This window comes from Hydractinia symbiolongicarpus, chromosome 11 (genome assembly GCF_029227915.1).
Source record: "Hydractinia symbiolongicarpus strain clone_291-10 chromosome 11, HSymV2.1, whole genome shotgun sequence".
NCBI classification, from domain to species: Eukaryota; Metazoa; Cnidaria; class Hydrozoa; order Anthoathecata; family Hydractiniidae; genus Hydractinia; species Hydractinia symbiolongicarpus.
In genome coordinates, this window is record NC_079885.1 from 9589479 (window position 1) to 9602139 (window position 12661).

Sequence of the window (12661 nt, forward strand, 5' to 3'; positions counted from 1 at the left end):
ATTTCTACAAAAAAAGAAAACAGGAGCACGTGGTTTTCTAATTACTATATATCATAGAGTTGAATAACAATTTCTGTTTGCTATTAAACCTTTATATAGCCACTAGAGTAACAACCTTCAGCAAACTCAGAAAAGATATTTCATACTCTAAATTTCCACAATGTCAATGTTTGTTTCAGTAAAATAACGTGTCCATTGGTTCTCCTACTACGTACACAACCATTTCTTTGGTTTTGTTGCAGTTAGTTCTGCAAACTCTACCAGACTGTATCAGACCCCTCCTGCAAATAGGGCACGTTAGCTAACTAGTGATTGCTCCAATCGACGATATCTATCGAGCATGTGTTCATACATGGTCACGTGATCTTCATTCGGCTTACAAACTAATCTATGAGGTGGCAGATCTTTAATAGCCTCTAAGTAGGAGAGTGTACCATCTGCGATGGAGGCTTGTTTACATCTGTATATGCCACCCAAACACGCAGAATTACTCGTTTCTTTTAACGTATAAACTGGCAAGTTGAACACATCGGATAGCACTTGTAAAATAACTGTGTTTTCAGATGCACCTCCAGTTGCTAGGATACGTGATGACTCGGCTAAAAGCAAATAAGGTAAATTTTAGTTTGAAAAAATTAACTTTTTTTTAGGATAGAGGACAGGAAAAAAAAAAATTAGGAATAGTAATTAAAAAAATCCAGTTTTTTTATACGGACCAAAAAATTTGGCTTCAGCAATGTTCTTATATTTTTCATCTGTTCAGCTTAAAATTGTTCTTATTTTGTTCCTAGAATTTCAGCCTAATTTTTACAGTAATTACAAATATTAGCGAAAATGAAGAGTTACTTGGTTTGAAGCCAAACATCTGAGCATGGTAACGCTTTGCAAGAAATTGTCCTTCAATGACAGCTCGAACTTCTTCAGCTGATTCAAAAGTAGTGACGTCATCGTCATTTTCGTTCCATTTGTAAACACCTTTAACATGAGGTAGAATTTCCATCTCATCAAAGTATATCCCGATTTTCCCGCCATTACCAGCCGGCGTGTTTTTCAAGAACTGGTTAAATTCTTCCCATGATCCTTTGCAATGCTCGGCGCAAATTTTTTCTCTCGATAGCGAGCCATTTTTAAAACAAAGCATGGCCATGTACTTCTCCTCTAATAGAATAAGTTAAGAACTAGTTTCAACAAATTTTGAAGGGTAAAATAGAGTTTATAAATAGCAACACGTATTATTCAGTTGCGTATTCTTGATTCTGTTTTGGAAATTTGATGTAGTTATCGAAAATTCTGGTTCTCTATTTCTATCCTTCCAGATTAAATATATATAAAAGAAGAGAGTTGTTCTAAGATTTTGCGCTTTCATTATTAAAAAAAAAATGCTCGCGAAAAAAAACTTTTTTCTGGTTTTACTAAACAAAACACCTTTGCAATTAAATTTTTCGCGGGAATTGCTTTTCGCTAATTTCGCGTTTACTTTTTCATCACTGGCCAGAATTAAAAAAAAACTTCTTAAAAAAACTTTATAAACAACACAACAAAACATAAACAACAACGTACTGTCCAGTGGATTAACGAAAACATGTCCTTCCGTCGACGGGTTAGCAGATTCACTCCAAAACATTAACGTATCACTCGTCCCAAGACTAACCGCAACATCTGTATGATCGAGCCGCATGCCAGCTAACGAAGACGGATTATCCCCAGTGAAAGCGATTACCTCGCATGACGAAGGAAAGTTATATCTACCATGCATGTACTTGGATACCTTTCCAATGACAGAACTTGATGCCACAGGGACTCCCAGGCGATTTGCCAATCCTGGGGCACAAGCCTACGATAAACAACCAACCTTATCACTAAACATCCCTAATCAAGACGTTAGAAAATATCTATTGCATATTATTTACGTTTGTTAACTGGTCTTGTCTTCCTTCGTTTCGATTTATATCTTTATTTGCTATACAAATTATATTTCAAAGATATCGGCGTTAACTTTTGGAAAGCAAAACTGAACTGATAGCATATTACTCATATGCGTCTATTAAAAATAAAAATGAACAAAAAATAGCGTTCTTATCATCTTTATTCAGAAGTTGTTGCTTGTGTTTTTAAACGCAGTTGCGATCGAACTGTTTATGTCAACATTACGTAAACAGACATTGTCTTTCCAGCTCATTTTCAGCTCATTATGCCCCTTGTTGTAAAAAAGAAGCATTTCTTGAAGAAATTCTTGAACCCAACGAATCCTCCCTTTTTTATCCCGAGACCATTTGCAATTACTCCATTGTACAATCTTATTTCACAAACTTCGACATGGCTACATCATAAATGCAGTGCCAATCAATTAATAAAAAACCTTTCAAATTTCTAATTAACAGAATCTCCTTACAAATACAAGGCACAGGACTTAACTGAGATTATTTGGTGTGTGCCCTGTAAACAGCATAGAAGAACGGGAAGAAAAAACTTTTCATTAAATGAATAGAGTGTAGAAAAAAGAGATTTCCTATAACAATTGATGTAAAAGTACACGAAAACTAAACGGCTGTAACATGCTTTTCATTTCTTATTATTTGTTATTATTACAATGAAAATTTATTCTCGAGTTTTTTTTTCTTCGTGCGCTAAATTTAAATGTTAGCAAATAATCAGTCGATATTAGCTTCTTATTCTCTTGACATTTTTTAGACTCTTTCAATTTACGTTATTTTAGACTGGAATTTCATGCTTTTTTAAAGCCCTGATTAACCTTTAAAATTGTAATAAGCTAGTACTGATGCTAACGATTTTTTTTTAAATTTCTGACTAATTGATTCCAACATTTTTTAAAAAACTAAAAACATTTCTGCCATTTTGACAATACCTTAAAAACCCTCATGCTTTCTGACCATCCTGGCAAAATGGATACCCTGAAAGACTCGGATGAATCTCTGAGCGAAATAAAAATTTCTTGGCTTTTACATTTGCGTTAATAGTTAGGCAAAAAGGCGCGAAAAATAAAAGGCGAGAAAATTTCGCGTATTAAAGAAGATGTACCGTGCTACTTTTGTGCAGTTCTAATTTTTAATATCTTACAGGGTCAACTTACTTTCATCAAGCTTGCTTCCCACTCTTTCGTATTGATATTCAATAAATTCATTCCAGACCCGTCACTAAAATCAATTGGCGCATATTTACCAATGAAAAGTGTCGCTAGAAAACTGCTGACTAAGCAAATGCGTTCACAATTGCGATAATCATCTGCACACGTTTGATATATCTTCGCGATCTGATTACCTAAAATACGGCTACGAGAGTAGTTGAATTTGTCGTATTTTCGTTCGTCCTTTAACAGTTTAAGCATGTAAAAATCTTAAACAAAATAATTTTAAGATTTTAGCAGGGTTCGAATTAGCAGTTCGCAATTCGCGAATCGAAATGCTATTTTTAGGAATCACTTTGCGAAGAAAATAATAAAATTGAGAACCGAATATTTTTAAGTGGCGATAGAAATGCTGTTTTAGATCGCATTTTAAAAGTTTAAGAACGAAGAACGGCGATAGAAATGCTGTTTTAGATCGCATTTTAAAAGTTTAAGAACGAAGAACGGCGATAGAAATGCTGTTTTAGATCGCATTTTAAAAGTTTAAGAACGAAGAACGGCGATAGAAATGCTGTTTTAGATCGCATTTTAAAAGTTTAAGAACGAAAATCGGCAATAAAAATGCTTTTGAAGAACGACGATAGAAAAATGGTAATTGATCAAGGTGTTTCACAGGCCACATCTAGATGGTAGTTTACTTCGTTACAGAGTGTTGAAATTTTTGCGAACCGACTTTACTTTTCTAATTTGAACCCTGTTTAGCTATTAAAGTAGGTTGTAATCATGAGCTAGCTCGTAATAAAAGAACTCCACAAACGCTTAGTTTTCAAGAAGTTTAAAAACTTAATAAGCTTCTCTAGAAATGACATTGTGGCTTTTAATACGTAAAGAAACATCAAAAGATCATAAAAAAGCTTGCTGTTAGTTACCTGTGAATCTCTCATACGCTTTTGAACCAGTTATTTTAGAAAGTTGCATACTTCCACCGGCTGCCTGTTCAAGATCTTCACATTGTTTTGTTGTACTGGAATCCATCCAAACTGGAGAATTGGAAATTACAAAACAATCCTACAACGAGTATTTATATGAAGTATGAAATAACATCCTTGTAAAAGTTTATACACACGCCTTTTCTTAACACCACTAATTGTATTCTTATCGAATCTCAAAGGCAGTCACCTTCTCAAAAAAGAAAAATGTTTCATATCTCGGCGTGTAAAGGATGAACTCATAATAACTCCTCGTTTTATTGTACGTCAAACATTTTCATGCATCATTTTCAGCTAAATTTAAAAACACCACAACCACCCACCACTCCTGACTCTGACACTATCAAAAGGCGTCAGCAAAAAATGTTCCCAGAAGAAAGTACTTTGACCATAACTTGCATTTTATTTTCAATAATACCCATCTATAACGACCTTGGATTAACACGTTACAGGATGTTCACTCAAAAATTGATTTTCAAAATTCCTTCCCCTCTTTTTTCTGTAGTTACGACTGATGAACTACCTGACAGTTTAAGGAAAGAAAAAAAATGCAATATACCTGAAGAAAGAAAAAAGAAACAAAGGATGAAACAAATACAAGCTGAAGATCGAAAATGACATTGAAAAACTTATGCCTTACATAGACTGAGTGAAAGTTATGAAAATCCTGATATTCATGACAAAATGGACACCCTGCATTATTACCTGTAACTGATCAACAAGCGTGGAATTCTCGTCCAAGTGAGTCAAGGTTAACTCTGCGGCATTTTTCCAGTATACACTTCCGTGTTGTTGACCAGTCCCTGATATCATGTCAACTTTGCTAAAGTCCACTCCCTTCGTCATCATCTTCATCAAGAGAAGGTCGACTGCTTTAACCCACATCAAAGTTGGCGACGTGATCGTACATCCATCATTGTGACGAGTCAAACCATTCTCAGTGTGGAACTCAGGAAGATCTTTGTCGAAACTGCAACAACAGAGTTGGATAAATGGGACAAAAATAATGTTTTGTGAAAATTTTTTGAGAAAATGACAAAAAGATTTTAAAATTTTTAAAAACTTTCCAAGAGAAAATAGTTGCTTCACAGAGACATACATATTATTAAAAAAGCATATGAAAAAGTAACCATGGTCAATCTTACAACATCTGAGGGCACTCAAAACTGAGTTGTCACCCCCACTGTTTGTCAAAGACATATACCTTCGAAAACATTATTTTCTCGATTCCAATACATTAAAATTGTAGAATTTAAATAACGGAATAGCAAATCTAAAGGTCTTAAAATCCAAAGAAACTTTAAGTCAACCATAGAGCCTTCTTTACCAATATAAAACAAACTAAATATAAAGAAACATACTTTATAGAATCTTCATGAACTATATCTAATTTGTGGTTTGCAACAATAGCTTTTAGTGACTGCGTACTCAAATCAAAAGACAGAAAACATCTTCCCTCCATCCTTGAAAGTTAATACATCGTTTTCACTGAAAAAACAACTGAAGAGGTTGGAACTAGAAGGAAAACAATACGTTTATTTTTAACAACACTTGTAGGGTGACAATTCAAACCAAAATTGGAACATTAACCCGGAATTAACAATATCATAAACAATGAATTGAATATCAAAGAAGGATATTAAAAAAAATCAAATATAATACTTCAATATTCATGTGAATTTATTATATTTTTTTTTACAACAAAACTTGAAATATCAAAAAAAAAATGTAGTCATAAAAAATATTCTTATAATCTCTACCATTGAAATAATTTTCAAAATATCTTTCTAATGCTTATAACAAAAAAGAATTTAGAAAGAAACAAAAATAAAAAGATCGTGTATTATATAATAAGTTTAGTTTCATTCTTCCTGTAAAAATGGCGGTATGTAAACAAAAATAGAAAAAATTAGTCAAGTAATTTATAGAGATATTTAGGCAAACAGATACTAATCATGTCGAAATTTAAAGTCCACAATCCCTTCTTTTTCAGATTTAAATATTCGCGGCAATTATTCTAACAACTGTCTAACAGCGACAAAAACATACAAGTATTGGGAAAGCTCAAAATTACATAAACCTTCCCCGAATTTCTTTTTCCTTGACGAGCTACATTTTGTTTCAAAAGTTAACAAAAATTAATTGAACACATCACCTAAAACTTAACAAATTCTGAAATTTTCAATATCATACAGCTAAAGATCAAACCGACCTAATTTTTTTTATCGTTATACTCACACTCTGTTGCAAATTAAGGCGTTGGCCTTTCATTTTAACGAAGAAAGTTTGTTTTGATGTCAATAACCTAATTAAAATAAACTTCAGCTATGTAAATACAACGAAGAAAAGTTCGAATACAACGAAATAACATGTCAATCTAGAGCTTTAAAAAAACACTAGATTCGGGAAAGGCCTATTTCAATAATAAACACATTAATTTAATAATTTAATACTATATCAAAATTTTAAAGCAGAACAGACAAAAAGGATACGAAAAACACAGCCAATACTAATGGACTTCAATCAAATCTTGGTTATATTTCCACTAATCACAATATTGTTCGAAATGCAAAACATATTGTTTGAAAAACCTCAGCCATTTTTTAAGACGCTTCTAACATTTGTTTGAAGTGTTCCAAACATGAAACAGTAATTGGTAGAAACTGCAAGAAAAGTGCTAGTTGTCGACATTTTACATACTTACATATGACAGAGAAGAAGAAAAATCAATCCAAAGAAATCCAATTTTTTTACATATTTGGTGAAAATATAATATCTACGACGACCTTTGTATTCCACAAAACAGACCAGGGTGCCCACAGATTTAAAATTTTACAAATTTAGGAGAATTTAGGACTTTGGGTCAAAAATTAGAAGAACACTTTTAGAAGGAAACAGTTATTATTAAGCACACCATTTTCAACATATGCATACTGGCTAACCTTTTGTCAAAACAGAAGAGCAAGAACACTATTTGGAAAGAAAAAATGCAGGATATGCAATTTTAGAAATCGATCTTTTTGTTTCAAATTTTAGGCTAGTTAGGAGATTTTGGGATATTGTTTATTTATCTTATAAATTTTTACTTCCAATGGTGTAAAAATTTCGATATGATCTTTACATTGTTGATCTCATCATGTACTCATTACGTAATGTCAAAATATATAATTGCATATCTACTTTGTACAGTGAAAACTAATAGTCATAAAGCAAACTCATGGCTTCTGCAGCTCTCGAACGCACTGATGCAGAGGGATCTTTCAACAACACAACCAACGCTGAAAATAGAAATTCATAGATGTAAACAATAAAAAAACATGTCACACATAGATCTCACTGAACAAAATCAAAATAAACATTTAGCAATGTTTTTAGCCAAGTTTTTTCTTACAAGTTATATAACAAGAGATTATTATTTATATTTACTCAGGACAACATGGTTTTTATTGGAACTATATTTGCCAACGGTGTATTAAATCACGTTAGACTTAACAAAGAAACTGTTAAATTCTAAAAAGACTAATGCTCGAAGCTACAACACTCACTATATATTGTAGTCACAAACCCTTGCTATGGCAGAGGAAAGTTGTTACCAGCCCCCCAGTTCTAGTAAAACCACATTTTGAACATTAAAAACGCATTAAAAAAGGTAAAACGAACAACAGCAGACGACAGTACTTAAGGATTTTCACAGAACCCACATCCCTTGCTCGGACATCAAGTAGTTAGTAGTAAAATAACATTATGAACATTTTGACCATTAAAACGAACAAGTGAAAACAATAATACCATCTACTTACCACTGCAGACATGATCGAGTGACACAGAATTACGTTCTTCTTTGTTAAGATTACCCAGCAGGAAGCCAACAAACAACGCAGCGTTAGCACGAACATCTGGCCAATTACTTTTGAAAAACGTAACACATCCCATGACATAGAAATTCATTTTATCGGTGTAATCTGCAATCTGAAAATAAATTATAATCTCTTTCTTTAGATCTGCCAAAACTTTGTCGGCAAGAAGTGACAAAATTTTGTGGCGACAAAGATTAAGGCAAAAAAAAAATTAAGGCAGATTAAGTATTTGGTCCAACAATTAATTTGTACCAATAAAAAATTTTAGCTAGTTTTTTTTAAAAATTTATGCTAAGTTTGACCTTGATGCACTATAAGGAATTACCAAATTTTAGCATCAGATTCTCTGCACATAAACTGAACTTTCTGAGTTGGGTATTTTAGGGTGCCAAAAAATTTACATCACTGTCCCTAATTGTCCGCCCTTAGTAATCAATGAGATGACGAACATTTTCTTTTTGTCTGGGCCATGAAGGTATATATATAAACAACAATAATTTTTATCTATTCATGCATAATTTAAAAGAATGATATCTGAGGGAATGTATCTTTTCTTTCCCCATAACTTACGGGAATAAATTTTTACTAAAATTAATTTTTCCAAATTTATGACATGCTTAAAATTTTGCGTACTTTAGTTCTCACGAACTTTCATCATAGTTGCTTTTTGCGAAATTAATTTCAAAAAAAACAAAAACACAAAAAACATTGAACTCAAAAATTACAACGACAAGTTTTTCAGTAAATATAGGAAAGTTAAAAAATACAATCATAAAAAAATTCAAAAAAACACATTTTGTCTTCTTTCTAATTGATCCTTGCGAAATTTTTTAATTAACCCTTTTCGCGAAATTAAATTCCCACAATCTAAAAACTCACTCGACCTTTGCAAAACCGTGTACAAAAATTCTCACAAAAAAGTATTCTTCAAGGTAATTTTTCAGATACAATTGATTCTCACTTCTCATATACAAGCTCGAATTCCACGATAGTACAAAACTGAGGGGAAATTAATCACTGTATCTAGTTTATGAATATCCAGCTTTGCAGTGGACTAAAAACTTGTGTATTGACAAAGCGTTATCAATATTGAAAACTAGAAAGTGAATCTATTACGATAAAAATTACTCACGATAAGACGAGATAAATCGTTCATAAATTCTCCGTAGTGCAAATTCCCATCTTCAATAAGATGTTTCTGGAACATATCATTAATCGCGGTGGAACCAAGTCTTGGACCAATTAAACGTAGAGCAACTTTAGAAGCCTGTAAAAATAAACATTAGTAAAGCAAATTTGACGTTGGTTCGGATACCAATGCATTTATCTGATCTTTCCAAATCCCTCTGGCAAAATGACAGTCTCTGTGGCTTTTAATTTTAAATTCCCAAACTAAAGTCGCCCAAAACAATATTTGCTTAGTAAATATTCGTAGCAACCGCGCATGCCTACCAGTCTCTAAATTACAAGAATGACATTCTCTTACCTTGGTAACGATCGTTTCTTCGTTTAGATGTAACAGTATACTAACAAAGTTTGTATGGATTTGTTCTAAAAAGGAGTTCTCTGATGGACCATGACCAAAGCGGGATAAATTACCAAATAAATGTATAGCAGCTGCTCGAACAGAGGCGTTCTCCTGGAAAAAAATAGACGAAGGTCATATAAATGGAGAAAAAGGGTTGCCAAATGATAGTTTTTCATGGTACATTCGTGTATCCATTTTCTACTAAGAATGGTCCGACTAGACCTCTAATCAAACACAATCATTGTAGTCACAAAAAAGTAGAATTACTTTGTGCTTTGCTAACACCACTGTTTGGCAAAACACTGGATCTCACTGGAGGAGTTGTCACAATTTTTAGAGTCGAATTTTAAACCTTACTTGAGAAGATGACAGCGTTTTCATTAATTAAATTTTTTAATAAATTAAAAATTTTTTTTAAAGCTTAAAAAAAAGGTTGTAGTACAAAAATTTTAGGAGATAAAATTGAGAAAGATTATAATGATTGCAAAAAGATAAACAGGAAAATATCAACATGTGTTCAATGTGGCTAAATTTTCAGTTTTTGAGAAAAAAATTATGGAGTGGTTTAATATCCTTAAATGTTAGAAATTAATTAAGACAAATCAATCGTTTCCAACCCTTTTAATGCATAAATATACCTTTTCAAAACATGGTCGTATCCTCAGACAAATATTGATAAGGATTTGACGAACAGCACCTTCGTCTAAAAGTGCTAATATCCGTGTCAAGCCAGACATAGCTTCCAATGTGATAGTCATCTCAGGATCCTCCTTATCATCCATACCTGCCATCATTGCAGATAAAATTGTTGTTGAATACGTCTGTAACTTTTGACCACCCACGCTGGCTACATTACCCAACCCACGGATGCATAACTTTCTCACTAAGTGAGCTGGGTCAACAAGTTTTGATAACAAGCTGTTCATGAGAAGTTCGACCAGTTGCATATCACCACAACAACGTTGGTTAACAAGCTGGAATAATAAATAAATAAACTCCAATGTTTTTTTAAACTCTTTAACACAACAAAGGTACCTTCAACATTAGCTAGTAGAATTACTAAATCCCAGCGATGTTTTATTTTTTGTTAACTTTGTAAGGCTTTATTTGAACACATAGCACTTTCAAAGATCATGCCTTGCAAATTTCCCTTCATGTTAAAGTTATACCGCTCTAAAATTGACAGCCACCACAGACAGGCAGAGTTTTAAAATTCCACACAAATGTATATGGATAAGTTAGCCGATGTGCCACAACCCGTTATATCAAGCAGTTATGCTCAATTGAAGAAATCATGAATACCTCAGCGAACACAGCAGCAGGCACGAGTCGTTGTGTATCATATGGACTTGAAAGTGATGGTAAAAGCGACGAAACAAGATCATTGATTGAAGATGGCTCACATTCACACAAAGCTCTGGAAAGACAAAAACAAATAAACGTGACAGAAACAACAATAATTATGTTAAAAAATTTACAACCAAAACGCAGACATTAAGTTCCTCAGCACCTAGAAAACAATATGTTCAGCAATTTCAAAGCTTAGGCTGGAAACACAAATTGAGCCTTTGTAATATATACGTAAGATACGTGAGAACGTGCCAATACTGATTTCCACTCAAGAATAAAACAGAGAAGAAAGTGATTTCTGAAATCCGATGGGTTGATAAAATTTTCTGTTTTGATCCAAACTGAAAGTTAAAATCATTTCAACTTTCTTTGCGAACATGATTGGTTAGCTATATAAACACAAAAGGAAATCAGCAGGATAGCCACTTAAATAAAGCATTCTTCTTCTTTGGTTCTGTTTTGTTTTTGAAGGAAAATTTACTCACACAACGACTAGTTGTAAACCATCACAAAATGTAGCCGTATCATCAAACAAAGACCAAACATCCTTATCATCAATTTGTTTCTTCAAGGAGGTGCATTTAGTTCGGTTAATGAATTCTTTGAAACAAATAATAGCCATACTGCAACGAAAAGATAAACGCATTCAGACTTTAATACACTGTCTTTCTTGATTAAAATTTTCTTAAATGTTCTTAGATTAAATTTTACATGTTGGGACTGGATATACTCAATTTTTATCGGGATAATATAAACAGGGTATTTAAAAGGTGGCTGTTGTGAATGCTTTGAAAGTTGACTTGCCTAAACCTCTGAATACACACGAATATGGAGCATTAGAAGATGCAGCAAAGAGGGTTTTAGAACTCTTCAAAATACTTCAAACTTAACGTAGAAGCATATTGTTGTGCATGGTGTTTGTTTGTCTTACAGTTCAGGTAACCCAAGTCGTCCTCCTTACTGTTGTTCAATGGAGCACAAAAGTTCCTCGTTTTAATTGCGGTTCATTCTTGAGGTTTTACCAAACACACTGATTAGAATTTAGGTAACTTAGAAAGATAAACGCAAGGTAAATGCTTGGTAGCCTTTATCAAATTCGCAAAATCAAGTTCGCTTTTCTAAACGTCCGTTAGAAGATCAATGTCAAAATTTTTAATGAAAAGAATGCATTAACAAATGTGCTGGAAATAGTTCATCGCAAAACATAAACAAACTTTTTATTGCCTAAAACCGACATTATAGATTTTTTAATACATTAGTAAACTAAATATTTCATTTTTTGAATCAAGATGGAAGAACGACTAAACCTATACCCTTGTTTTATAAAGAGACAAGTGCAAATAAAATTAATGTTTGGTAAATACAAATATAATTACCAAACATTAATTCTTTACACCCGTCTCTTCAATGAAAAGTGTATTGGTTTAGTCGTTCTTCCAAAAAAACTGGTATTACCTTAGCGAATTCAAATTTAGAATTATGTTTTTAACAACAGGGAATTTCCTAGCATAACTGATAAACAAGGAAATGGAGCTTCTGCATGCCAGTTGCCAAAAAAACAAAACAGAACAGTGCTTAGTGCTTTCCTAAGGCAGTGCATTTATACCTCATAGGAGAGATTGTTGAGATAACTTCCTTTTTCTTCCCTTTTATATGATCTTGGACTGATATCTTCACATCCACACATGAACCAAGTCTTAACAAAGTAGCCGAAAGAAGTTTTGGAAATAAATTGGATACCAGAACTTCAGATTCAGGTACTTTAAAAATTTCGGTTAGAGCAGCAGACACCTAAGATAAAGGATTGTAAATGTATGTCATGAATGTATATTAAAAAAAGGTTGATAATTAA

General features: G+C 32.9%; 2 protein-coding genes across 3 annotated transcripts in view; both read right to left on the minus strand.

Annotated features, from left to right (window-relative positions):
* Nucleotides 1-30: 30 nt before the first annotated feature.
* LOC130614790 (xylulose kinase-like) lies at nt 31-5593 on the minus strand. Of its 2 annotated transcripts, XM_057436251.1 has the most exons (7): nt 5436-5593; nt 4780-5044; nt 4015-4153; nt 3092-3279; nt 1561-1834; nt 847-1158; nt 31-599 (listed from the first exon to the last, which is right to left on the minus strand). In XM_057436251.1, the coding sequence occupies exons 1-7, from the start codon at nt 5534-5536 to the stop codon at nt 298-300; spliced, it is 1581 nt and encodes a 526-aa protein (XP_057292234.1). In that variant the 5' UTR covers nt 5537-5593; the 3' UTR covers nt 31-297. The 2 variants fall into 2 exon arrangements, with proteins under 2 accessions (XP_057292234.1, XP_057292233.1); XM_057436250.1 differs by lacking the exon at nt 5436-5593 and having other exon boundaries at nt 4780-5386.
* Nucleotides 5594-5743: 150 nt separating this feature from the next.
* Nucleotides 5744-12661, minus strand: part of LOC130614789 (maestro heat-like repeat-containing protein family member 1) — a 37245-nt gene continuing 30327 nt past the window's right edge. The window contains exons 31-38 of the mRNA XM_057436249.1: nt 12416-12600; nt 11295-11432; nt 10762-10876; nt 10098-10433; nt 9418-9570; nt 9064-9198; nt 7875-8043; nt 5744-7352 (exon numbers count right to left, since the gene is read on the minus strand). Of these exons, the coding sequence (XP_057292232.1) occupies nt 7270-7352; nt 7875-8043; nt 9064-9198; nt 9418-9570; nt 10098-10433; nt 10762-10876; nt 11295-11432; nt 12416-12600 (1314 nt within the window). The 3' untranslated portion in view covers nt 5744-7269. The remainder of the gene's footprint in view (nt 7353-7874; nt 8044-9063; nt 9199-9417; nt 9571-10097; nt 10434-10761; nt 10877-11294; nt 11433-12415; nt 12601-12661) is intronic.

What these genes read in the sequence shown, in the direction of transcription:
- LOC130614790 (XM_057436250.1), bottom strand. Translation starts at nt 5,274, where the DNA reads ATGTCTTTGACAAACAGTGGGGGTGACAACTCAGTTTTGAGTGCCCTC. An exon ending in CGCTTGTTGATCAGTTACAG is followed by an intron (nt 4,154 to 4,779) that starts GTAATAATGCAG and finishes TACTCGTTGTAG; the next exon opens with GATTGTTTTGTAATTTCCAA. An exon ending in GATGTTTGGCTTCAAACCAA is followed by an intron (nt 600 to 846) that starts GTAACTCTTCAT and finishes ATTTGCTTTTAG; the next exon opens with CCGAGTCATCACGTATCCTA.